The 26,992-nt window shown below is 43.1% G+C and overlaps 1 protein-coding gene across 1 annotated transcript; it reads left to right on the plus strand.

The window, feature by feature from the left end:
* Positions 1–8,881: 8,881 nt before the first annotated feature.
* VSIG10L2 (V-set and immunoglobulin domain containing 10 like 2) lies at positions 8,882–25,383 on the plus strand. The gene is made up of 10 exons (XM_042473961.1): positions 8,882–9,006; positions 10,406–10,753; positions 11,843–12,118; positions 13,388–13,663; positions 15,355–15,423; positions 17,108–17,242; positions 18,337–18,627; positions 19,315–19,620; positions 23,301–23,423; positions 25,337–25,383. The coding sequence occupies exons 1-10, from the start codon at positions 8,928–8,930 to the stop codon at positions 25,381–25,383; spliced, it is 1,950 nt and encodes a 649-aa protein (XP_042329895.1). The 5' UTR covers positions 8,882–8,927.
* Positions 25,384–26,992: the final 1,609 nt, after the last annotated feature.

Genomic DNA, 26,992 nt, shown 5'->3' on the forward strand with positions numbered 1-26,992 from the left:
ACTAGTAGCAGAAGAAGTGTTGGGCAAGAGAGCCATACACTCTCTATAACCAGCCCTTATTAGGTAGTACCACAGTAGGTTGGAATGCTGATCTGAATTTAACAGTGAGATTCCAGGGCTATAAAGGCGGGCGGCTGGATGCCACCCCTTTTTGTCCTTAATTTGTTCAACACTGTGGGAGCAAAAAGAAGCCCTGAAAAGGGGCATATTTTTCTATCCCTGGAAGGGGCGTCATAGCCACAACAGGGTGGCATGATGTGGCCACAGGAGTGGCCTTTTGGGCACTGCTGTAGAGTCGTGCCATGATGCCACGTGCCGTGTAAATGGGCACATGGTGTCATGGCACGATGGGAGCAAAGTCACGGCATTGAGTGTGTGGACGCTACGCCATGACTTTGCCCACAGGCTGGCACAAAGTGCCGGTCTGTATTCCCCCTCCCTTGTCTCACATCCCTAGTAACAGGAACTATTTGCCTGCAGCTTTCTGAGATGAGTTTTAGGGAAGACAACATACTATTTGCAGCTGAGACTGGCTATGTAAAGCTGACAATCAGGCAGTTTTTTCCTGGCTGCAGCAAACTCTTTCTGCAAAGCAAACCCAACTCTTTACCAGCTGCTTCTACAAAGGAAGCACATTCCTAGATGTTCCTGCAAAGCAAACCGATGTTCCTAACTGGAAACAAAGCAAACAATCATTCTGTGCTAGCACCAAGGAGGAAGGGTGAGAAAAAAGATAATTAATTCTTTGATTGATTAACGGAGGCAAGTTTCTTTTGCTTGGACAATGGAGAAGGGTCTGTCTGAAACCACATATGACCAGGTTTAAAATGTCTGCTGTTTGCCTCTGGGTCGAATTCTTATGCCAAACTATAGTAACAGCAGCAGCAGGGGAGAGGGGGAAACCTAATGAGATTCCCAGGTTTGGTCAGAGCAGTGGATTTAGGAGCCAGTCTTTCAGAGTGAGGGATTTTCATGGCCATAAAAAACCCAAACGCTTAACAACAAAAATCAATAGCAACAAACCCACCCCTTCGGCCTCCAACCTCCCCCATCCATTGCTCTAAAAAATTATTTTTTCTCATTCAGGAAATCTCAGTGCAAGGGACCACTTCAATGCAAGAATCAGCCCAGGCTTGGCTGTGTAACTGGAGGAAAGCTGATAATTCTGTGTTTTTCTGTGCTCGCTGTGTGTGGTCTGTACCATGCGTAGTCATAGTATCTGTCCCTTGGGGAGTGACGTGCCTCCTCCCTGGAAAGAGAGACATTGTGGAGTTGCTGGAATCTGTTTGCCACTCATGGTAAACATTAATTTGCGCATTGCTTGGAGAAGGCCCTTCTCTTAAATTTTCTTCTCTCTCTCTCTCTCTCTAGATTCTCCCTACTCTCTCTTCATCTAGACTCCTGGCTGCTTTCTTTCTTTTTGAAAAATTCTGTTTCAGTTCTGTCTATCTCACAAAAAACACACAGTGCAAACACAACTCTTTGCAAACGGCCCATTTTCTGCTGCTGCAGAAGTGGAAAAGCTTAAGTAGCTCAAGAGTTTACAGAGCAAGAAATCCTCTGAGAGAGCAGGGAGCGGTTTTGACAGTCCTCCTCTGGGAGCCTCGAACACCACAGCATGCCTCCCTCAGAAAACCCCTGGCAGTGCCAAATCCAGATGTTGTAATAGGAGGGTGCTTCCAGATGGTGAATTGTTTGGGTGTGAGAGAAGCTTATTTCAGCATCCTAGGCAACCCCACATGGTAGCAATGAATGATGCCTGGGTTGAAAGGAAGGATGTCTGTTTGATGAAGTCAAAGGCTTTCACAGCTGGCATCCATAGTTTTCTTGTGGTTTTTCGAGCTATGTGGCCATGTTTTGGAAGAATTTATTCCTGGTGTTTCACCTGCATCTGTGGCTGGCATCTTCAGAGATTGCTGGCATGGAAATGAGTGGAGTATATATACTGTGTGACTCTTGGTTGGGAGGAAGTGATTTACATGTTAATCTGTATGTTGGTCTGTTGTTAAATGGCAAGGCTTCAAGGTGGGAGCATATGCAGGAGGATATGAATATCTTTTTAACTAGCAATCCATTGTTTTTTGTAGGTTTTTTGGGCTATGTGGCCATTTTCTAGAACATGGCCACATAGCCCGAAAAACTCACAAAAAACTATGGATGCTGGCCATGAAAGCCTTCGACTTCACATAGCAATCCACTGTCTGCAGGGAAACCCCTTGACCCTGGGTGATGTTCATTTGCATGTGTTGAGTCTTGAGCCCACATAGGCCATTGAAATCCACAAACATCTGCAACAGGAAAGACGAAACCCTGAAAATATACAAAGTTTGGCTACCAGTCCTAAAAAACACCAAAATCAAAACTCAACACATGCAAATAGACATCACTCAGGGTCTAGGGGTTTCTACGCAGACAATGGATTGCTAATTAAATAGACACACAAATCCTTCTGCATATCCTCCCGCCTTGAGGCCTTGCCATTCAACAGACCAAGACACAGAGTAACATGTGAATCACGTCCTTCCACCCAAGATGTCTGCTTGGTTTGCTGAGAGAGTAGAATGATTCTGTCCCACTCTCCATCCAAACTCTGGAGTTAATGCCACACTTCATCCCAAACCAAGGACAGTCTTCCTGTGGCAGAGAGCTTCTGCCTGATGTATCACATATTCAAAGGGGGGGTAACACATGGAGATGCCAAAAGAAACATAGTATACTACACTGAGATCATGGTGCATTGGTTGTTCTTTAAAAGTGTGGGCATCCTGATGTTAGACGACACCTCCCAGAATCCCTTACCTATGACCTTGCTAACTAGGACCTTTGGTCCAACAACATTTCAGGATCCAAGATTTAGAACATTTTGATTCCATTCCAGTAATCCTTTCACCCCAACTGGGGAACTTACCTTAAGACCAGCTGGGGCACTAACCTCAGGACCATCTAGGATCATATTCAGTGGAAAGGCAAGATGAAATTGAGCAAGTTTAACATCACTGTAGAGCCAGTTTAAGACTTTTTGCTGCCTGAAGAAACAGAAAAGATGGGGTCTAGTCATTATTCTATGTAGAGAAGCTAGCTGGACTGGTAATTGAATCTTAAATTCTGGAGATGGGATGAAATCTGAGGCAGCAGACCCATATAGATATTTACAATAGAGGTTGTGTGGCATGCAGATCTTAGTCCTTCAGGGATGTGTCCTAGGCCCAGTGCTATTCAACATCTTTATCAATGGCTTGGATGAAGGAATAGGAGGCATGCTTATCAAATTTGCAGATGACACCAAATTAGGAGTAGCAGCTAATATCCCAGAGGAGAGGATCAAAATTCAAGATTAGTAGAATAGAAAGCTGAGCCAAAGCTAACAAAATGAATTTTAGCACAGAGAAATTTAAAAGTTTTTGTTGTTGTGTGCCTTCTAGTCATTTCTGTCAAACCTTTCACAGGGTTTTCTTGGCAAGATTTTTTCAGAGGGGGTTTGCCTTTGCTTCCCTCTGAGGCTGAGACTTGCCTAGTGTACTTCCATGCAGGGATTCAAGTCCTGGTCTCCAGTTGTAGTCCAATGCTCAAACCACATACTGCACTATGCTGATTAGCACTCAATAGATATAATAAAAGAACAGGAGAAGAATAGGAGACATATTGTTCCAATATGTCTCAGTATTAAAAGATTTCAAAAGAAACCCACGTGAGGGTACAGTTTGGGATAACAGAAAAATAATAACCCCAAGAACTATAGCAATGAACAACACAGCCCCCTGACAAATTTGCTCCATCTGCACATGCCTTGAAAGGGGCAGGAGGAGAGAATGATTGATTTTCAGTAGGATTGTGGTTCAGGGCAGGGAAGGTTTAACCCTAGAATGGGAAATGTTTGGCTCTTCAGAAAGCGTTGGACTAACTTGTGGTTGCTAACTGCCCCCCGAGTCAACTCCGATACATGGCAACCTGTTGATGAAACCTTTCCAAGAACCTCTGTCCTCCACTGCTCTGCTTAGGCCCTGCAAATTCAGATCTGTGATCTCCGTAATTGAGTCTATCCAGCTAGCGTGCGGTCTTCCTCTCTTTGTCCTGCCTTCTACCTTTCCCTGAATTTCCCCTAGCACACATCTTTTCTTAATGAGTCATGCCTTCTCATAGTGGGGCTGAAGTACAACAGCCTCCATTTGATCATCTTGGCTTCCTGGGATATTTCAGCCTTGATCTGTTCTGTTGTTTGTCTTTTTGGTTGTCCATGGTATCCTCAACACTCTTCCCCAGCATCATATCTCAGATGAATTGGTTTTCTTCTTATCCACTTTGTTCAGTGCCCAGCTCTCATATCCGTAGATGATGCTGGGGAATACAGTGGCTTGGACAATTCTAACGTCAGTGCTCAGTTGTCTATGTTTAATCTTTAGGGTCTTGCCTAGTTCTTTCATCGCTGCATCATTGTAGAGTATTAATTTTTTTTTAAAGAACCCAGGTATAGATGTAAACCTCACAACTAGAGAATGTCCATTTTGGCCCTGAGTGAGTTTCCTTCATACAGTCTCGAGGTCACTGGTGACTAGGTTTGCTAGACTCAAAACTGGAGAGGGCTCCTATAACTTTAATGGCTGTGTAGAAGAGGGAATTTTAGCTGCTGCTGCTTATTACCCAGTGAACAGACAAACAAAACCCACTGAAATTCCCTTCTCTATACAACCATTAGAAGTACAGGAACCCTCTTCCATTTTCACCTTGCCAAACCTGTATGCTGACTGGTACAGAAATATAAATGGGAACTGTTGTAAAGACCCTAACCATTCCAAAGTGTGGCAACAATGAAGACTTGTGAAGTGTGTGACATGGATTACATTCTGTCTGACATACTCCACTCTCCCTCATTGCTGCCAAATCTGTTGCTCAAGGTAACTGCCTCAGCTTGTCCCTTCTCATAACAGGAACTGATTTTGATGTGTTCAAGGAGTCTTTGAGCTGAAAAACACGGTGTGACCTGTGCTTAAATGAAACTGAAATGAAAACACGTGCCTTATGAGATAATCTTATGCCATGTGCTTGCCACTACATAGTCCCTTGTTTCATCATGAACCATGCTGGCATGGAGCTCAGGGTTGGGCGAAAAGAGGACCCAGCATGATTTCTCTTTTATTTGTCTTGCTCAGAGACAATATGTCTATTTTGATATGGCATTTAGAACCATGTTCTTGAGAAATAAGATACCTTTCATAGGGTGGCAGAGTCTTTTCTGTGTGATAAAGTATGTGTTATTATTGCTTTAGAGTATATCTACACTACACAACTATAGCAGTTTGATGTCACTTTAATTATTATGGCTTCATGCTATGGAATCTTGTGATGTGTAGGTTTGTGAGGGGCCCAGAGAGCTTTAATGCTGTTTAATGCACAAGAGAATTTTAAGTCCCTCCCCAAACTACACACTCCAGGATTCTTTAGGACTGCGCCTTTGCACCCATAGCTGCTGTGTATCACAAGTGAGTTTAGGGCATCCCTTTTCATTGAAAGGGGAAACCCATCAATAACCTCCAAATCATGCTAGTCCTCAGGTGCAAAATGTCACTGCTAGGACATTTGCAATATTGGCAGATATTGTCAACATGTCAGTGTCTTCTCCTCTCCGTCTATTCCCCCTCCTTCTTGCTATTCCTAAACAAGCTGATTCCATGCTTTCCCCCCCCCCTATTTCTTTTTTTAAATAAACTTCAGTTGTAGTAGCAGAGCTCTGGAATTGTGTGGAAAAGTTAAAATAAAAATAAAATAACTTAAAAGCTGCATAGGGCACAGGGCAGGGAGGTGGGTTTAAAGGGGAGGCTGGAAGATGGCATGATGGCAGCAAGAACCCCAGTTGCACAATTGTGAAGATATATGATATATACTGATGTGACTGCTTTGAGAGCGGCAACCATGTGGTAATGTGCTAACTGTCATGTCTGAATTTCCTGGAGGTAGGTAAGTAGATGGAAAGCCAGCGTGGTGTATTGGTTTGAGGGGTGGACTATGATTATCATCAGATGGGGGGGGGGTGGCAAGCTAGGAATGAAAGGCATATTCCTGGCAAAGTCATACAAGATTTTCAGACACATTGCGCTTATCCAGGACTTAACCCATGATGATCCAGGAATGCTCTAGCAACAAACCATTCATGAGGAAGTCCTAGGAATGGTTTGTTGTGGAGCATTCCTGGATCTTCATGGGTTGAATCCTGGATAAGTGCATGTATCTGAAGATCTTCAGCACAATTGCACCACTTTGCTGGGAGTATGCCCTTTTCTTCCCTGATTTTCCCCCATCCGATAATCTCATATGACTCTGGAGACTGAGGTTCGAATTTTGGCTCAGCCATAGAAACCCAGTGGGTGGCCTTGGGCTAGTTACACTCTCTCAGCCTCAGAGGATGGCAATGGCAAATCCTCTCTGAAGAAATTTGCCAAGAAAACCCCATGATAGCTTCAATTTAGAGTCACCGTAGGTCTGAAATGACTTGGAGGCACACAACAATAACAGACAGGTAAATAGATTTCTGAAATCCTGACAAGGCTTCCTACGTGATACTAAAAAACAGAAAGGAAAATGGAGTTGTGAAGCTGCTAGAATTCTCCTTTTGGTATGAAGAAAGAAGAAAGAGGTGAGTGAAACCTTGCACTTTGGAAGCAACATATGGAAAATTATACAGACACGAGGGTAAAAAGGACTGCTGGAGGCAGAAAGACGTGGGAGGACAGGCAAGCTAATGGAATATGAGGTCCATCCAAACAGGTTAAGTTACCCCAAACTCCAGCCAGACAAGTTTAAATTAGCTTGGAATGACTGCAACGTGGACTGTTCCTCCAATATAAACAGTCCTCACCCTCCTTCCTCAGAAAAGCAACTGCTGGAAGTTTCCATCCAAACACTCACGCCTCTGTGCAGCGTAGCCTACACTAATTAAACTCTCCAAACAGCCTGGGACTAAACATATGAGCCTTTACGTCACATGTTATCTCATGTAGTTTTGCCCATTTTCTTGGGCACTCAGAAGTTTTCTCAGCATTTCCATCTTATTAGTCCAGAGCAGCTGGGGGGCGGGGGGGGGGCGGGTTATGTACTCTGGTTTTAATGGTTTTAATAGAGCCTCCAGTGCTGTATTTACACACAAATAAGCTACAGTTTAGGGCAGGGAGAGACAAGGCACAACCCTCCAGATATCATTGGTTTGCAATGCTCATCAGTCCTGGCCCAGCATAGCCCAGGATGACGAATGCTGGGAGCTACATCTGGAGGGCCACTCCTTATCTGTCCCTGTTTTAGGGCCTTAGTGTTCTGTGGCACATCGAAGTGACACAGCGCCACATGGTTATTAGCCTAATACACTCCTTCAGTATAATCTTCTATAATGTTAAACAGTACATGAGAAAGTGATCTAGGAGTCTTAGTGGGCCACAGGCTGAACATGAATCAGCAATGTGAGATTTGGTAGCTAAGGAAGCCAGTGCAATTCTGGGTTGCATCAATAGGAGTACAGTGTCTAGATCAAGGGAAGTAATAGTACCACTCTATTCTGCTTTGGTCAGGCCCCACCTGGGATACCACATCTAGTTCTAGGCTCCACAACTCAAGAATGATAAGGGCATTGGTTCTCACCTGTGATGTGTCCAATTTCAGTACATATGGCACTGCCTATCCTGCCTGCCTATCTGGAGCAAATGGGGGAGCACAGCCCGAACTACAGGATGTGGGGCCCTTATCTACTGGGAAAACTGACAACCTGGAGTATGTCCACAGGAGAGGAATCAAAAGTCTGGAAACCATGTCCTGTGAGGAGTAACTTAGGGAGTTGGGTGTGTTTAGCTTGGGAAAAGAGGGTTAAGACGTGACATGATAGCCCTGTTTAAATATTTGAAGGGATGTCATATTGAGGATGAAGCAAGCTTGTTTTCTGCTGCTCCGGAAACTAGGACACAGAGCAATGGGGTCAAGCATCAGGAAAAGAGATTTCATCTCAGTGTTAGGAAGAACCTCCCGACAGTAAGAGCTGTTCTACAGTGGAACATACTGCCACAGAGTCTCCTTCTCTGGAGGTTTTTAAACAGAGTCTGTATGGCCATCTATCAGGAATGTTTGATTACATGTTCCAGCATCGCAGGGAATTGTGGTCTCTTCCAACTCTTTGATTCTATGCTTCTAAGTTTATTCAAATCCTGGAAAATGATGGTCTTTAAAAAAATGTACCAATTGATGGCAAACAACAGAGAAATTTGATAGCCAGATTCTTTGATAGCCAGTGGCAAATGCAAGCTCCTACCTTACATACATGGGGCAGAGGCTGAAAGATATAGCCTTTGTGGATCAAATATGTACATCAGAAATATAAACAAACTTCTGGAGTGAATTGGATCTTCAGGTGGGGTGATTCATGAACTGGACCCATCCTAGGTAATGTGCCTTCATTGTTACCCCAGATAAAAATGGAAGATTTTACTATCAGAAAACAATGTTCAAATATATTTGACTCCCTGATTTGAAACTCAAGACTTCAAGCTTTTCTTGTGGATTGATCCTTAGCTTCCACCAGAAAGACCACCAGCCCAAGATGCTAAAACCAAAGAAAGTGGACTCGTGTTTCTGCCCTTCCTTTAGAAGAAGCTCCTGCATAATAGATTGAGGAAATGAGGTTAAGAAATGAATAATTGAAGATTAATTGGAGGTGATTCAGAGTAACATGAAACTGATGAGGGCTGTGTTTTGATGGATGAGAGAGTGAAAGAAGAGATAAAGGGAGATCTGTCTTCCATTTCACAGACGTTAAGGAGGTCTGCAGAAGAAGCAGGAAGTGGAAAAATTGCACACAGGCATAAGCTCTTGTGTGGAGAGATGTGTCAGTCTGGAAGGGGCTAACAGCACAGCACCTGGATTCTGGTTTCTTTCTCATGCAGTGACATGGAGCAATGGATTATGGATTGGCAAGGAACATACACTTTAAGAGTCTGCTAAAAATCATCTACATCCTCCCTACGGTGGCTTATGGTGAGTAACATGCAAGCAGTCTCGCCAGACTAGATGTAAGACAAAAAGTGTGTGAGTGTTTTTGCATGAGAACATCAGGGATGAAAAAGATCTTTGTTAGATTTGATAGTCTCCATGAATTTAGCTTTTTCATACTTCCTAAAATGCATCGTGAGGAGAAGCATGCTTCTCCTTGAACATGCATGCCTCCATGAAGCTTACAGGGCATTTTGAAGAAATCAACTGTACACAAAACAGTATGCAGATTTTAAAATTAAATCAACTAAAAATCTGTCCCATTGAAACAAATACCACAAACATACTTAAATCAGTGGAGGGAAATTGGATAAAATGCATAAATAAATGAGTGAATTAAGATTTTAAATACAAGCACATTTCAATACAGAGGACCCCTCCTCAGTCTTGCAGTCCAATATAAATGCTGGTAGGATTTGGTGAAATTAAGCAGAATTTCACATTCCCATCTTTCATATCTCTGATGTCTATATCTAATATCTATAGATGTGTATATAACAACAACAACAATTATTTCTTATCCACCTTTCCCCTCGAATTGAGGCCGCGAACAACAGCAATTAACAGACAAGCATCAGTTAATAAGATATTAAAACAGACATCAATTAAAAGGACAAATAAGGTGTACACATATTAAAGCAATCTACATTTACAATTCATCATTTAAAACCACAATTTAAAAATCATCTGAATAAGAGACCACGAAGAAGAATGGTCTTTACTGCTTCTTTAAGTGTGAACAGTGTATTCAGCTGTCAAATCTCTTCCGGCAGATCATTCCAAAGTCTAGGGGCATCTGAAGAAAAAGTCCTCTGGCTGACAGTTGCCAATCTAGTCCTGGCTGACGGCAGTAAATATCTGCCAGAGGACCTGAGTGTTTTGGGTGGATTATAAACAGGCAATCCTGTAGGTAACCTGGACCCAAACCATATAATGAAAAGACATGGGCCCATTCATATTACATTGTTATAGCATCTGATTCCACTTTAACTGCCATAGCACATCCTGTTTGTAGTTTGGTACTATTGCTCACTGGCTGAGAATCCCAAATAACTCTCCCTAAGCTGCCATATTCCATAGGGCAGAATCATGATAGTAAAAGTGGAATCATAGCCCTATAGTAAAGTAAAAAGGCTCATGGCTGTTTGACAGTGGAACACTCTTCCTTGGAGTGTAGTGGAGTCTTGTTCTTTGGAGGTCTTTAAACAGAGGCTGGATGGTCATCTGTCAATGGGGATGCTTTGATTGTGATTTGCTGCATGGCAGAATGGGGTTGGACTGGATCAGGGCCCTTTTTGGGGTCTCTTCCAACTCTATGATTCTATGAACATTTTCTCCTTGCCAAATGAGCCATGGTAATTGAAGCAGTCTGCTTTTCTTCCAGGTCAGCTGCTCCCTTTGGAAGATGCAAAATACGATGAGCAAGTGGTCACAGGGGTACGCGACCACTCAGTCCTGCTGACCTGTGGGGATGTGGTCTCACCCATAATTGTCTTCTGGAGCTTCACCAGGCTGGGCTCATTCATTCCCAGGGCTGTTGCCATCAGCAATGGCATAGATTCCAAGGTGGAGAAGTCCTCTGCTGTTCTAGGGGATGTGACTTTGAGGAACAGCACACTGGAAATAGAGAACCTACAAAAGGCAGCAGAAGGGCAATTCATGTGCCAAGCAATGTATGAAGAAGAAGGGGAAATCAAGGTGGCTTATTTCTATATTGAGCTCATTGTTTTGGGTAAGTCAGATGGAGGGCCTGACACGTGAAGATCAGATTAAATGAAGCCACACTAAGGTCTTAAGCTGTATCAAGCTTCAGAGGCCTTTGTTACGAACATATTATTGTAATAATTATGTAAAACTTGACCCTTAGTTAAAGCAAAGTGTATTTTGGGGACCTCATATTCTGAAGCTCTAATCTGTATTTCACACACAAAATCTGGGATACATGTGGCCAAGCAACATTAAAGCGCTGCAGTCTGCCAAAATATTAGAGAGCAGAATCACATGGATCATTCTCTCCTCCATCCCCTTATAATACATAGACCAGAGATTTCGTCTGAGAGCCTTCTTGAATTTTCCATATGGGGCTTTTGTGGCGACTCCAAGAAGCACAGTGACTCTAAGAGGAAAAACGTTTGACCTGGAATGAAATAAAGGAAGAGTTTGCAAAGATGGAGTAAACTGAAGTTGTCACTGATGAGTAGAATCTCAGTAATAAAAATGAACATGTTGCCTAAAATGATCTTTTCTGATACTTACCAGTCATAATGAACAATATAACCTTTAACAAATGCAGATATACTTTGAGGTCCACTCTGACTGGTACGCAGCTTCATCTCGATCTGAACTGTATATATGAAATGTGTGCCCCTCCATGAGTATATACAGTATATGTAATACTTTCATATCAAACCTAAGTTGATTTAACTTTCTTCAGAGAGGGTTTCCCATTGCAATCTTCTGAGGATGAGAGAGTGTTATTTGCCCAATGTCACCCAGTGGGTTTCCATGGCCAGAATTTCGAACCCAGGTCAGCCAGTATCCTAGTTCAATGTGGGCAAAGCAATGCTCAGTCCTCACCCCACTCACAAGCCGGCGGTTTTCACCAGTCTGTAAAGGGCCAATGTGAGCCTAGTAAGTACCTTAAGTCTTAATTATTCCTCCATCATGCTGAGCTTCCATTTTGCACTGAGCTCCAACTGGGTGGATTTTGGTGTTCTAGCACAACTCACAAATTAGAAGTTTGCTCGTCTCTGGCTTAGATTCTGCAGATGCCTGGATAAGGCAACAGTATGACCTTAGATCTATGTTTGGTTTTTCTCAGTCCCTGTTTCAAAGCCCTTCCTACAGATGAATGATTCAGCTCCTGTGGAAGGCATGCCTGTAGTGATGACATGCAAAGTGAAAGAGGGCACACTTCCGGTTGAGTATTCCTGGCAGCACTACACTAATCGGGATGGCATGATAGCCATCATAGAAGCGGCAGGCGGTCTGTTGAACCTCACGTCTACTAACAGGACTCACATGGGATGGTACACCTGCACAGCCCACAATGAAGTTAATAGCCAAACTAGCGACCGGATGTACCTTGATGTGATCTGTAAGTAACAGGGTACCAGGACCAAATATTGTGTCTTTTCTGTTTTGGGGAAGCTTCCTGTGTGCCCTGCTGCCAGATGTTAATCTGGCAAAGTGCAAATAATTAAGACATTTTAATGCCTTATTGAATCGGACGGCTCAGACAGGAGACTGAGTGAAAGATTCTAGTATTTTTATGTTATCTTAAAACCAGTCCTGGACCTTCCTGAACTGGATCAGAGCAGCATTATTGGGAGATAAATCTTTAACTCAGATTGTGGAACCTTTTTGGAAAATGAAAGTAGCACGTTAGATATTAATTACTTTAAGTTAATGTGTTAATTGTTATTTTTACGACAAGCAAGCAGAAGGAAGGAAGGAAGGAAGGAAGGAAGGAAGGAAGGAAGGAAGGAAAAAGGCCCCAAATCCCCCACATGACCTTCCAAAGCCAATGTTTTAGAAGTAATGTCACAATATCACCAGTCAATCCTTTGAGAATATCATTGTCTGAAATTCAGGAGACATTGGGACACACACACACACACACACACACACACACACACACACACACAATATTTATTTGTATCCCACATCTTATGACTTATGATTGTGTATGTTGGTGAATTATGCCATTATAACTCACCAACAAGGTGCTAGCAAATATTTGCGATTTGCTCCTTCCAAGCTCTGATTAACCCTTTTCCTTCCACCTATTTTCCTGACCTAAGCTATGCTTCCAAAGTTGTTTTTTTGTTCTACAATGAAAAACATATGAGACACATAACAATTTTGATCAAGACTGGGGAAACCAGTAGAGGAAGGGATAAATCTAAATCTCATAATAGAAAGAAAACAAATGAGGAAAAAGAAGAAGGGGTGATAGAGAATTGCCATGAACAATATTTTCACAAGTGTGTGTGCGTGTGTGTGTGTAAAGAGGAGTAAGGAGGCAATGAATTTCAAAAACATGATACTACTAAAGTAAATGGATGGCAATGTGACCCATTTTGTCAATGCATAGGAATAGTGCCATGGAAACAATCAGCTTATATCTTCTCCACCAACTTAAAGTAATTTAATAGTGACTCTTCTCTGGGAGATACTGGGCTTGATAACTTAGTTTTCCCAACAAACTACAACTACTATAATTCTCTAAAAGATGCCATTAGTTTAAAACAGACATAAGCTAGTATTAGTGATGTGTTGTAGGCTGTTAAAAGCCTAGCCTTCTGGGGGGTTCATCCTTCCTGCATTGGTCACACTACTAAGCAATTCCTGATCTGTCTGGTAGATGGACCGGATGAACCAGTGATCACCGTGGAGCCATTTGCTGTAAACCAACATGGCTTCTTAGCCAATGAACAGGAAGAAGTGGTCATGACCTGCCTGGCTCCTTCTAATCCACCCAGTCATTACATTTGGTTCTACAACAGTTCGCAAGTCTACTCAGGCCAGAAGTACGTGATCGCCAGGATCTCACGAACCCAAACAGGCATCTACACTTGCTTGGCCCAGAACTTACATTTGAACACACGAACTCAGACTGCCATCATCCTGACCGTCTACTGTAAGTAGTTTCTTCTGCCTTTGTTTGGCCCTGAGGCTTCAGCATGTATTGCCATAACTTGCTTTCTTTCTGTCTTCTGTATTTCATCCTCAGCACTCTTCTCCAGCACCACATCTCAATTGAGTTTATTTTCTTCTTATCCACCTTCTTCACTGTCCACCTCTCACATCCATACATAGAGATGGAGGCTGAGTTTGACTTCCAGCAAATATTAGGATAGTTGAAGTCACCCATAACTACTATATCTCTCCTTTCTGAGTGTGTGGTCATCTGTTCTAGAAAGGCATCATCCAATTCCTCAGTCTGACTTGGGGTCTGTAGTAGACTCCCACAATAACATCCCTGTTGTTTTCCTCCCCTTTAAGTTTCATTCAGATGCTTTCCACCTGGCTTCCAGGATTTAAATCCTGGATCTCTTCACAGGTGTAACCATCCCTGACATATAATGCTATTCCTCCACCTTTCCTGCTTGGTGTATTTCTCTTAAAAAGGTTATACACCTCTATTACTACATTCCAGTCGGAGCAATGGATTCAAACTGCAGGAAAAGAGATTCCACCTCAACATTGGGAAGAACTTGCTGACAGAAAGAGATGTTTGACAGTGGAACACTCTCTCAGAGTGTGGTGGGGTCTCCTTCTTTTAATGTGTTTAAAAGAGGTTGGATGACCACTCTGTTAGGAGTGCTTTGATTGTGTATTCCTGTATGGCAGAGGGTTGGACTGGATGGCCCTTGTGGACTCTTCCAGCTCTATGATTCTATGGTCAAGTAAGCTGCAGATTGATCAGCAGTGAATTATACTGTTTTGGCTAAATGGGTTACTGTATTCTTGTCTTGCTGGCCAGAGTCTTCCTCCCTGCCATCCTGTGTTACAGTTATATCAGGCTCAGGTTTGTGCCAGTCCAAAAACAGGAACATATTATTCCTCCTTACTATCTCAAGATCAGTGAGAATTCCAGTTCATTTTTCATAAGAACATTTGACTTCAAGACACATACTTAATGGCAAGAATACATGACAGGGTCATCACCATTCTGAGAACAGGTATACCCACTGAATTTGCTAGAGAGGTTGGGGAGAATGTCATTTCAGTTTGCTTTGGAAGAATGTGCCAACATCCATATATTTTCCTTATATTCAGGATGGAAAATGGTTGAGATCAATGGAGGAGAATGTGGAGCAGGCAGTTTTCTCACCCCTCTTATTGTCTTACTAACAACACAGTGAGCATAGTGGCATCAGTCTAAATACACTAAAGGAATCATCTTGTATGATGTTTGACGCTAAGCAAGGTCAGCTCTTGATGGAAGACAGTCAACAAATGGCAGGTGCTGTAGGTTATATTTCAGAGTAAGGAACTGGCGAAGCCATTGCTGGGCATTCCTTCCCTAAAAAACCCTATGAAATTCATGGGTTGCCATAAGTTGATAGGCGACTTGAAGGCACACATATACACACCATGAATACATGCATGGTTTGAGTGGTATGTCAAATACAAAAATGTATTTAACAGAGCAGTCAAACCATGCACCTGGGGAATTAAACAAGGGCAGTAGATGGTTACTCCCTTCTTCCATCATTGTGCATTTTGTCCAGAGTCATGGTTTACCAGGCAGCCATCCACCACAATGTTTTGGGCGCCAGTAACTCCTCATCGCTGTTGATATGATGTTTGCCCCCCACCCCACAGATCTACCCAAGGGGAAACCCACCTGCATGCCGCTGCCAGCTGCTAATTTCCGAGACCTTGCTCTACATTGTTTGTGGCAGGGGGGATTCCCCCCAGTGCAGCTGTGGTGGATCGAATCCAGACAAGAAGGAAACTATACGGCAACCTACTCCAACGTGACCAAAATCCACCGAGGCATGGATATTCACAATGGGAGCTCATATACTTGCTTTGCTTCCCACCCAGCACTGAAAGAGGACACCATCTGCAGGACCACTGTGTGTGAGTACTAGGAATGAGGGGATTCTTTGCTTTGCTGGATTTCTTGTTGCTGCTTATTTCCTTAGTCCACACCACCTGCAAATGGGTGCAGCCTGGCTGTGTTCTGCAGCTGGCAACTTACATATTTCTTGGACTTTAAAAATTCCATCTGATGAAATGCACACATTTTAAAAGGGCACATAGAAACACACGTGCATATAATAATGCATAGAAATATGAATTAGTCATTGAGTGTATATGTGCAACAATAAAAAAAATGCACCCCCAAATGTGTGCATTTTTAAAAAAGTGTACAAAAATCACAGCTGGGTAATTTCCCTCCCCCCACCATCCAGATGGGAGGAACCTATACAACTGGCACAAACCTCTTCTTTATGCATTCCCAACTTTCCCCATGCTCATGAAGGTCATTGTGATGCTCACAGAAGACAACGGAAAATGGCCTTGGCAGTCATGGTTTGCCCCCCCCACTCCATCTCGCCAATGGATCCTTCATGCACCTTCTGCATTAACCAGATCTCCTCATGGTAGACCAGGGTAGGACGAGACATCTGGACCGTCCAATGCTCAACCTCATGGCTTGGAAGATCAACTTTTAACATCCCTTCTATCCCCGATTCATCTCTAATACCTGTCATTGTTGTTCATTGAATGGTCATTTGTGTCCTCACACAGTCCCACCTGTCCTCCCCTCTATGTCCTGCTGGTTTCCTTTCCCCTTCATTCTGCTGCTTTTTAGTGGACTAGGAACTGGAGCCAGAAAGGAAGGGCAGCTTTTACACAGGAGGGGGCAGGATTACTGCCAAAAACACCATTTGGAAAGCTCTGAAAAACTGCATTGCACTGACATAGAAATCCCATCATGTGTGAGGTCACAGATAACCACTCCAAGAACTACAGTTACAGGTAAGTCACCTATTGTTGCACTTCATCATCCATGTAAATCAGCATTATTGCCATTTTCTTTAGCTAAATTTCTACCCCCTTTTTGGGGGGGATGGACATAGGCTGGCATACTGTTAGTGAGTTATGATGTTTTAAGTCTTCCCTGTTTCATTGCAACTCACTTGTTTGATCATTGCAAAGGTAACACAATCCCGCCTGTAAAAATTCTCTCACCTGTTCTTGCAGAAAATCTTCTGCTCTTACTGTCAAATTCACAAGGTCACTGTTCATTTAAAAAGAAGTGGCAACCAGTGGTAAATGGGGGCTCCCATGTTAATAGGGCATTGCATCAATTTCTGGTTTTTGTTCAAACTTAGGAGCTATCAAAGTTGCTGAATCTATTTTGGGGAGAGTGATCAACTTGTTGGATAGCTTCTTTGAAGCCCAGAGTACATTCACCATCCCGCTGACATGGGAGCCTCCACTGGTAAGACTTGTAGTAGAGAAGAAAGGATGGGGTGCTTCAAATTCAATGATAGTATAGAAGGAGACCTAGCTGTGTTCTTAAGACAATCTGTCTGCCTCTAACATTCTGTTTGTGCCACAGGGGTTCCAGGTGGGAGCCCAATGTGCAGCGCAATGGCAACGAAGCAGAATGAATTCCTCATGCTGACGTGTGACTGGGCAGGAGGAGAACCCCAGGTGACCCTCTGGTGGAGAGATTGGAGGGACCACGTCTTGGGTGGGTTGAAACAATTCCACAACATCTTTGTGATGAAGTCTAACACCACTCTGGGGGGGCAAGGAATTCACCTGCATGGCTGCTCATCCTCTTCAGGCAAAAACTGCTGAATGTCACATCCGGTTGGGTAAGCAGATCAGCACATACGTGGAAGGGCTATGTGGCCAGACATAGTTTTTATATATAAGTTCAAAGAGACATAGGAAGCTGCTTTGGTCCCTCTAGCCCACTGTTGCAAACTCTGATGGCAGCAATGACTTCCCAGGGTTTCAGGCAGGAATCTTTCCTAGCCATACCTGGGAAATCCCAAACAAATCCTCTCAGGGTTTTTAGGAGGAATATTAAATAGTGCAGCTATTGTGAGCTATTTAAAACGTAAAATGTTTCTCCTGGAGCCTTCCAAGAGAGGCAGCTCACCCTTTCTTGTGGCCACAAAAGTGCAGCCAGGAGAGACTGTAGAGGTCATGGGCTGCAAAAACAGATTTAGTGAGACGCTAAAGGGGAAGAGAGAATGCAAAAAATCTTCCAACAGGGAGAAGCTTCATCCTGGCAAGGAAGGACTCTCAATCCTTGTTTGTTGGGCAACGAGGGGTGTAGCAGGTGTGTGGTTTACAGAGGCCACATGCCTGGAGATTGGAGACTGGCAAGGACAGGGAAAGGGAGAGATTTTAACTATTGGAGCTGCTCCAGAGCAAAGGACTCTTTCCAACAATTGACTCCAAATACTCCTCCCCCAGAGATGTGGTTTCCTCACACAGTTTTAATTGTAACCTATCATGGAAGCACTGATCTCCCCTCCATTCTTTCATCCATCCAGTCTTTCAAATGAACAGTTATACCTGCTAGAATTTTCTAAGTTCTTTGGCATTATTTTCCTTTCCTTCATCCTTTAGAATTAGATCCTTTGTTACATATTCTTAAATTTTACCCTCGACTTATCCATGAATGATATCAAAATCCATCGTCTTGGCCTCAAAACCTGCCTCAACTTATACATGAAGTTGACTTCTAGTTGAGTACATATGGTAGTCTACTTTCACAGGCTGAATTTTTTTGTCAGTACAAACCCTAAGTGCTTTTGTTTTTCTGTGCAGAACCTCCAAAGCTTGTGGTGGAGAAATCCAAGGTGTCTCTCTTTGAAGGTAATGAGGTCCAGTTGGCCTGTCACCTCCAAGGTGCTTACTTGGGCTCAGAAGTCTTCTGGTACAACAACAAGAACCAGGTCATTAGACCTGATGCTAAGAAATACAGACTGCAAAAGGAGAATGCCTGGTTCAACCTGACCCTGCAGGATACAGAGTGGATGAAGGATAGTGGCATTTATCGGTGTGCTGCCATGAATGCTGTGGGCAATGCCTCTGCCTTGGTCAGCCTACAGGTTAAGAGTAAGTAAAGACACATGCAAATAAACATAATCGATCCAAACTCTATTTCTGTGTTTTCAACAGAATCAATTCATGGTATGGAAATTGGGGTATTGGAGTTAGGCCTATAGTCCCATATAAATGTGTGTGTGTGTTGTGCCTTCAGGCTAACTGCTCTGTTTTAGCAAGAGCTTTCATGGGTATAAATGATTCCTCAGATGCCTTGATGAAATAATGGATCAATGCTATGGAATCCTGGGAATTGTAGTTTTGTGAGTTATGAGGAATTGTCCCTGCCAAATCATGACAGTTGGAGGGTATGAGTTGGACATTTTGTCAGGTACTCAACTCTAAACTCTAGTTGATTAAACTAGTTGTATTCAGGGGTAGCCAGGTTGGCCATGCAGCGAAACACAACATTCAAAATTCATATTACAGTGAAAACCTTCATGATACAACTGGAATTGCAAAATACATTGCATTAGCTTTTGCAGTCTGTATGATTTTTAGCATCCTTCCCTGATGAAGAAGCAAGTGAGCTTTAGAGGCTACCATAATGTATTTTGCACCTTTTGGTTGGCCTAATAAAGATATTGCTGAAATTGCATTTAGCCAGTCATGACAATTGGTAATGATGATAATTCGTTAATAATATACTGATAATGTTCATAATAGAAATAACATAGGAATTCTTTGCCTGCTTTGCAGAGTATCCCACTCCACCTAATGTGACCATTAGCAAGCTGATGTACACCCGTCACCGCACAGAGGTGGAATTGGAGTGGCAAACCCAAGGCTCAGGGAACCTGACTGGCTTTGTGGTTCAGAGGAGGGAGGCAAAAAAGGCCACCCAAAAGCACCTGACTAGCTTCTGGGAAACAGTAGCTAGTGATATTGATCCTGACATCCGTGACCAGAAGCTGGGAGGATTAGATCCTGCTGTGGTGTATGCCTTCCGTATCTTGGCTGTCAACCACCGTACCACTGGGCACCCCTCGGAAGTGAAGACACCAGGTGAAGTGGGTAGCTGGAAGCATTCTGCCACCGACTGACAGAAGCCATTTTGGTGGCTGCTGTGACCTTCCAATGCAGCTCTGGTGATTGGTAGAATCATAAAAGCATAGAGTTTGAAGAGACCTCAAGGGCTACCAAGTCCAGCCCCCTGCCATGCAGGAATACACAATCAAAGCACCCGACAGATGGTCATCCAGCCTCTGCTTCAAATCCTCCAAAGAAGTAGCTGGGCTACTAAGCGGTTTGGAGATTAAGAAGCTGAGGAATCAGCCAGTAGCTGGAAAACCAAGATAGGCAGTGGGATGTAAAGAAGAGTAGGTAGGTTTCATTTCCAAGAGTCCAGAAAACAGGCTAGACTGTCTGAACTGGCTTGGGTTTCTTTCCCACAGAATCGTCCAGATTAGCTAAAAACCCTTGGATTTGGCAGGAGATGTTAGTGTATGAATTGGTATTTAAAAAAAAAAAAATCCAGCAATTCTATTAAGGAGTAAATTCATGGGACCAGCCATGGCTTTCTAAACCAGGACAGGAAATACTGGGAGATACTGATTGAGATAAAAACAAAGTAAGAGGGAAAAATTTCATGTCTGACTCCATTGTTTCCCATCCCCCTGTATTTCTGTGTGGCTATTGCAATGATGTCTTGAATAAGGCATGCTCTTTGGTATGGCGGTTCTCCAATCTTCCTTCCATCAGTGCATGTCTAAGGAGAGACCCCACCTACACCACACATTGAGTGAAAACAAAAAGAGGACAAGGCCTGGATGCAGAGCTGCAACACCCATCCCAAGGCATGCTACCCAGCCATGGAATAGCCCACTGAATCCCAGGGCTATTGTCCAATTTAGATGGTCGGTGTAGACAGTATTGGGTGAGATGGGAAATAGTCTGCTCTCCTGCTCTTAGACAGTTTATTTTATTAAAGTCAGGTTGGATGAGAACAGAGCAAGAGGGACAAAGATCCTTGTGAGTCTGAAACATTATTGGAATGACAAGAAAGAACCTGTTTCTGCTATTGCTTCTTTCGCTATTGTCTCTGCTTTTGTTTTCTCCACATTCCATTGTGCCATTGATACTGTTCTAGCTCTGCATTTGAGTGTGGTTCAGCTTGTTGTCCTTTTCCCACATCTTACCATACTGTATGAGACTGCTGGGTTTAGTATTTTGAAACCAGGTGGCATAGGCAACTGCATGGCACTCTTGAAGTGGAGATCAAGTTGGCAAGGGCAAATTATATCTAACCGGTTGTCATTTCTGTGCACCATTTTATTGCTAATTGCATGGTTTGGTTAATCCTTCCTGCTGTGGATTACTATTTTCTCTCTCTCTTTTTATGGGACATGTACTCTACTCTTGTAAAATAGATGCCACTAGGCCCATTGCAAAAGCATTTACTTGCTTTAGACTTTGGCCTGCCTCTTCAGTGGCTTTGATGACTCAGAGGTTTTTCTTTAAGCCTTCCAAAACAAACAAACAAACAAACAAACAAACAAACAAACAGGATTTCTTGAGTGCTGATCTTGAGCAGGTGTAGGCAAATCTTTGTCCCTGCAGATATTTTAGACTACATCCACCATAATTCCTTGCTTTTGTGCCAGCTGGGTTAAACGTCTGGGAGTTGCACTTCAACACATCTGGAGAGAGAAAAATTTCCTACCCCAACTTACATGACTCTAGATATATTTATGAATTGTTATATTGTTACACAATATTTTTTTCCAGAGCACTGTTTTAAAAAGGATATCTATTTTGGTTTTGACCCAGGAAGACAGCTGCTTGTAGAGCCCCATAGTTTTGCCTTCTGAACAACCCTCTGCACAACATTGGCTTAACTCCGTCAGGAGAACTTGGCGAACATGGCTGCCTTTTTGTCTCCATAAGGACAACAGCTGTTGCAACAAGTTTGTGTGCAGGTCGGGGACAGCTTTGGGAAGGTGCAAAACCAAACCAAAACACTCAAGAAAAACAAGCAAATTATTTGCTTAGAAAAACTAAGGATATTGGAAACAGATGTGCCGTAGAATTGATGGGAACCCCAGGAGGAGTGAGACGAAAGAGTTTGTGTAAAGCCTTATTGAAAGTTTCCTTCCACAGAGAAAGTATCCCCCAAAGAGGCTGTCTTTTCAAGGGCCAACTGACATGTTTTCGAGAGAAAGCTGCGAAATTCCCCTTTTCAGTTTTCCTTTAAAAACACCTACAATAACCTTAGCCTGAGCTGGAGGGGGATAGAGAAGCAAAATGGTGCAGGGCAGAGGAATTGGGTGGGAGGTGAAGAGATTCACCTTTGACTTCTGTGCTACATATCTGCAAACATTTCACAGATGAAAGCTTGAGGCACATGTGGCCAAAATGGCAAAAGCTATTGATCGGGAAGAATAAACAAGCCAGGAGATGCTGCAGGAGATTGCTTTTGCTTGATCCTACTAGGAAAGGCAAGACTTTATCCCCTTCTCTCCAATCTTTCCTCCTGATTTAATTAAGTGAAAACTACTTTTGCACTTTGAACTCAGTTTGCAGCAATTGAAGTAAATCAAAGGCAAAGGAGAAAGTGAGAGAAGGAAAAAGAAACTGGGCTGTTTTAAAAACAGATGAAAAAGTGGGAGGACAGAAGATTCATCAAGACTGTCCCTACCAGATGGGAACAATTGGAAAGTTTGACATTATTGCCTTAATCAAAATTTCTTTCCCAAAACTGCAGTTAGCTCATCACAACAAGAAACCACACTGCATAGTACAGAACACTTCTTTACCTATAAACAAATTTATCCACCTACGCTAGTGAGACCAAACATCAAGTATGCTCAAAATGGTTGCTGGTATTCCAGCTACAGAAATGAGTGGGCTATCTTGTGTACTTCCTCTGCAGCAGAAAACAAGCTTGCTCCCTCCTCAATATGGCATCCCTTCAAGTATTTAAACAGGGCTATCATATCACCTCTTAACCGTCTCTTCTCCAAGCTAAACATCCCCAGCTCCCTAAGTCTTTCCTCATAGGGCATGGTTTCCAGACCCTTCACCATATTTATCGCCCTCCTTTGGACACATGGCTCCAGTTTCTCCACATCCTTTTTGAATTGTGGTGCCCAGAACTGGACACAATATTCCAGGTGGGGCCTGACCAAAGCAGACAGTGGCACTATTACTTCCTTTGATCTCTAGACACTATACTTCTATTGATGCAGCCTATAATCACATTGGCCTTTTTAGCTGCCGCATCGCACTGTTGACTCATGTTCAACTTGTGGTCTATTTGGACTCCTAGATCCCTTTCGCATGTAGTTTCATTCAACCAGGTGTCCCCCATCCTATATCTGTGTATTTCATTTTTCCGCCCTAAGTGCAGTACCTTACATTTCCCCGTGTTCAATTTCATTTTGTTTGCTTTGGCCCAGCTTTCTAGTGTATGCAAGTCATTTTGAATTTGCAAGCTACAGGAAAAGAGATTCCACCCAAATGCATCCCGGGTCGAAGCCTCACTCAGCCAGCCAATTTTTGAATTTGGAAGCTCCCCGACTTCGAAAAAGTGCTGACTGAGCGAGGCTTTGACACGGGATGCATCCAGGCGGCGGCATCCCAACTAGATCAGTGGCAATTTAGGTATAACATCTGGAGGTATCCTGGATCCTGAATTCAAGCTGGAAGACCTCTAACAGCATCTCCCGCCCTTCTTTCTCTCTCAGCTGACCCTCCTTTTAATGCTTACCCTGCCGTAATTGGTGCCGCTGCAGCAGGAATGATTGTTGCAACAGTCACATCCCTTCTGGTTTTCCAGTACATCATCCGGAACCGAGAGAACAATCCAAGTGAGTGGCTGGATCTTTGTTGGGTAATTTTCCCTTTCCCCTCCTACTAGTTTACAGGATCCCAAGAAATCCTTTCCAGGACTGCATGGATTATCCAGGAAGGGCAGATCAGCATGTCCAGGGAAAATTCCATGTTGCCTTGCTGAGATAACATGGTGGTATGGCTTGCTTGTGAAATGTATTGAAATTGGAATAGAATGGAGTTGGGCAGTGGGAGAGCATTCCCAGAGAAACAAAGAAACCTAATTTCCAAGACATTAGTTTTAATGTAACATAAAAATCAAAGGCATATTGTATGTCCAAACATATTGTATCTTCAAACATAGTATTATCTATACTATCCCTAGTTCATACCCATCTATGTTTGCTTTCCATTTTAACCATTTTCCAAAACTAATCCTACTAAGCAGTTATTTTCCATGCTGTATATGTCTATATATGTAAACATATTCATTCTAAATTGTTTGTAAATTTAAATCGATGCTTTATTATTCTACAGGGTTACACGACTTGCTCTTCAGAATGTAAGTAGAATCTAGAGCCTCTTTTCTTTGCCTCTTCGTATTTCTCCTTTGTTCTTGTTGATAATAAGCACCAGGGTGGACAACCTGTAGCCCAACTAATATTGTGAGACTGTGATTCCCATTGTGCATCCTCATTGGTAATGCTTAATAGGGCTAATGGGATTGCAGTCTAATGGCACTTGGAAGGCAACACACTAGTCAGTCAAATGGTTCCTGGAGAACAATGTGCATTGAAGCAAATATTCTGCTCCCTGTACTTTGCTGGCCTTGAAGAACTGGTATTTTGGGCTGCTGGTGAACAAGAGATGGGAGGCAGCAACTAGATGCAACAAAGTCGGTTGTTGCCTAGGCAAATTTCTGGGCTGAAGAAGAAGGCTCTTGATGGGTGGAGCCCAGCATCTCATTTTTAAATGGAGGGAGTTACTCTCACAGCCCTGGGAATTCTGGGAACTGCAGCCATGACAGCTCATTACCTGGGAAAAACAGCATGACATTCTGGTTCTACCTGGAGCAGATCCAGGTATATATTATATTTTTTCCCATCAGATATTAAAGGGAAGAGGAATAATTTTCCTGTTTATGTCCATATTCCATCAGTGGGCAGGGCTTAAGATAGTGAAGCACAATGGGAAAACATGAGTGCCACAATGGGTGAGATTCAGAGGTACACTCTCTTCTCAGTGCTTTCTAGCTGCTGGTAATTTACTGCTCCTGCCTGCATTATCAGTTGATGGCTCCCTCCCAGCCAGCCTTTGAAGGTTTGGTGAATCATGACAGTTTCTCATCCAAGTACAGTGCACCCATGTCATGCATGGGTGTGCTTTACGCAGCTTGCTGAAAGCCACGCGGGGAGAAGGGGTGGCGTGTCCCATAGGGAACAATGAGGTGCGCACCCATGGCGCACACGTGCTGCTGCATGCACGAACCCCATTAATTTAAATAGGGTTCAAGCATAGGCGGAATTTGCTTTATGTGGGGGAGTCCGGAATGGATCCCCCACGTAAAGTAAGGGCGCACTGTACTAACCAGGGCTGACTTTGTCCACGAAATCTCTCCTAGAGTCATCATAAGTTGAAGTTGAGTTGAAGGCATGTCCTTTAGAATCTATCAAAAAGGTGGGAATCATGCCTTCTTCTGATGAGAGAATGTGACATGTCCAAGGCCACCCAGTAGGTTTTCATGGCTAAACAGGGCTTCAAACCCTGGTCTCCAGAGGCTGCTGTAGTCCAGCACTCAAACCACTTCACCACCACCACTTCGCCAAATATATATATATTTATACATTTACACAGAAACCTTTCTAAAGAGTCACAGAATGGAATTACAACATTCAAATCCATATTTCACCTTAAGCTCATGTGCCTAGCATGAGTCAATTTGTCTTGTTAGGAGAGAAGACAGTCCTTATAAAAGCATTCAAGCCAAAACCAGAGTAGCAGAGCCATCCATCATCATCATCTGGCCACTGAATGTGGCAGTGCATGAGAGGTGGTAAATAGACTTGAATACAGAGGCAATATTTCTGACTGGGCATCCTTTGTTTGTCATCCTTCCCATGTATTCCTACCCCCTCCTCTCCATTTAGGGCTGGTGCAGAAGCTCGCGAACACATCAGCACTCCAGAAGATGCTGAGACAGCAATGGGGTTGGAAGGTGAAGCTGGTAGGCAGGTTGAAGAACCTTCCACTGCAGCAGCTGGAGAAACATCAGCAGGTATGCCTTTGGATTAATCACATCTTGCTAGGAAAGAAACAATAAGGGTGGCAATTGTCTACTCGCTGAATTGTCTTATTAGGAGCAGTATCACCAGAGAGTTTTATTCTTTTGTGTAACGTTCCCAGGTGAAATAAGGGACAGGGCTTCTATATCATAGGCCTGTTACAGACAGCCAAAATAAAGCTTCTTCGAGTCACAGTGGAGGTATGGTGTTTCAATGATGCATGCGTCCTAAGAGTCCAGAAGCCACACCAAAGCCACGCTCCAGGATCAAACATGGCTTTCCTAAGGCAAGCTTGCATTGCAAGTTAATTGTAGCATGAATTGTAGCAAACATGTGTGAACAGAGAAGCCATTGCAGACTACTGCGGAATAAGTTTAACCATTCCAGTCCTTTTTCAATCAGTGGATTTGGGATCACATTAAGAAATAGGTTTTCTCTAGAAAGGTACCTGAAGAATATTCATTAGCAAACTAACAAAAATGGCTGCTTGCAAAAGGGTTAGGCTAGTCCTCATAGTGTAACATATGACACAGGGCAAACATTATTATTGAGCTATCAAAGTAGGAATCTAGTACATGGCTTATGCTGGTATAACTCCTGGTTACTTTAGTGCTAGTGTTTTTAAAGCATTGCAGAAGTAGATATCCCATACCTCCTTATGCACCCCTTTTGCTGTTGAGTACAGAAAGATACATGGAGGCTACTGAACACAGTTCCTCCTTTTGGCTACTGATTCACTGCATCCAGCAAAGAAAAATCAAGAGCTTCCACCCTTGTCCAGTAGAATTGACAAACTGATGGCTCCGTCTTTCTTGGGAGCACAACGGCAGCCAGATTGCGCCTGGGCATGTGCTATTGCCCAGTGAGTGGCTGGAAGGGATGGAAGCTGTGTCCAGGAGCCTTTGGCTAGCGTTGGTCACTTGTGGAAAAAAGAATGAATTCCCCCCACCCATACTCCTTGCACCCCAAGGATGCTAGCGGAGATTTCTGGGCAGAAATGTTTTTTCTGGAGACTGTATTCTTGAGATCAGGTATTCATCAGGTAGTTAGAAATAATCGCCTGTCTGCTTAACAGAGAACAAGGCAAATAGTACAAAAACCCAACAAAGAATAATTACATTTCACCCTAAGGTAAGTATTTTCATATAGGCCACGCATAAGCATTAACAGCCTTTTATCAGTGGTGGTACTCTCAAATTTCTTCCATAATTTATCCCTAGAGATTAGATCCAACGCAGACTTAAAATCAATGAAAGCTGTATAAAGAGCACCCCCAGATGAGGCTACATATTTACCAACCAAATGCTGAAGAATGAGACCTAGAT

The sequence above is a fragment of the Sceloporus undulatus genome, chromosome 6 (genome assembly GCF_019175285.1).
Source record: "Sceloporus undulatus isolate JIND9_A2432 ecotype Alabama chromosome 6, SceUnd_v1.1, whole genome shotgun sequence".
Classification (NCBI taxonomy): domain Eukaryota; kingdom Metazoa; phylum Chordata; class Lepidosauria; order Squamata; family Phrynosomatidae; genus Sceloporus; species Sceloporus undulatus.

Excerpts from the sequence above, each read along its gene's own strand:
- VSIG10L2 (XM_042473961.1), top strand. The coding sequence starts at position 8,928 with ATGGATTATGGATTGGCAAGGAACATACACTTTAAGAGTCTGCTAAAA. Across the intron at positions 10,754-11,842 it reads TATTGAGCTCATTGTTTTGG|TCCCTGTTTCAAAGCCCTTC; the intron begins GTAAGTCAGATG and ends GGTTTTTCTCAG. Across the intron at positions 17,243-18,336 it reads TTGGAGGGACCACGTCTTGG|AACCTCCAAAGCTTGTGGTG; the intron begins GTGGGTTGAAAC and ends TTTTCTGTGCAG.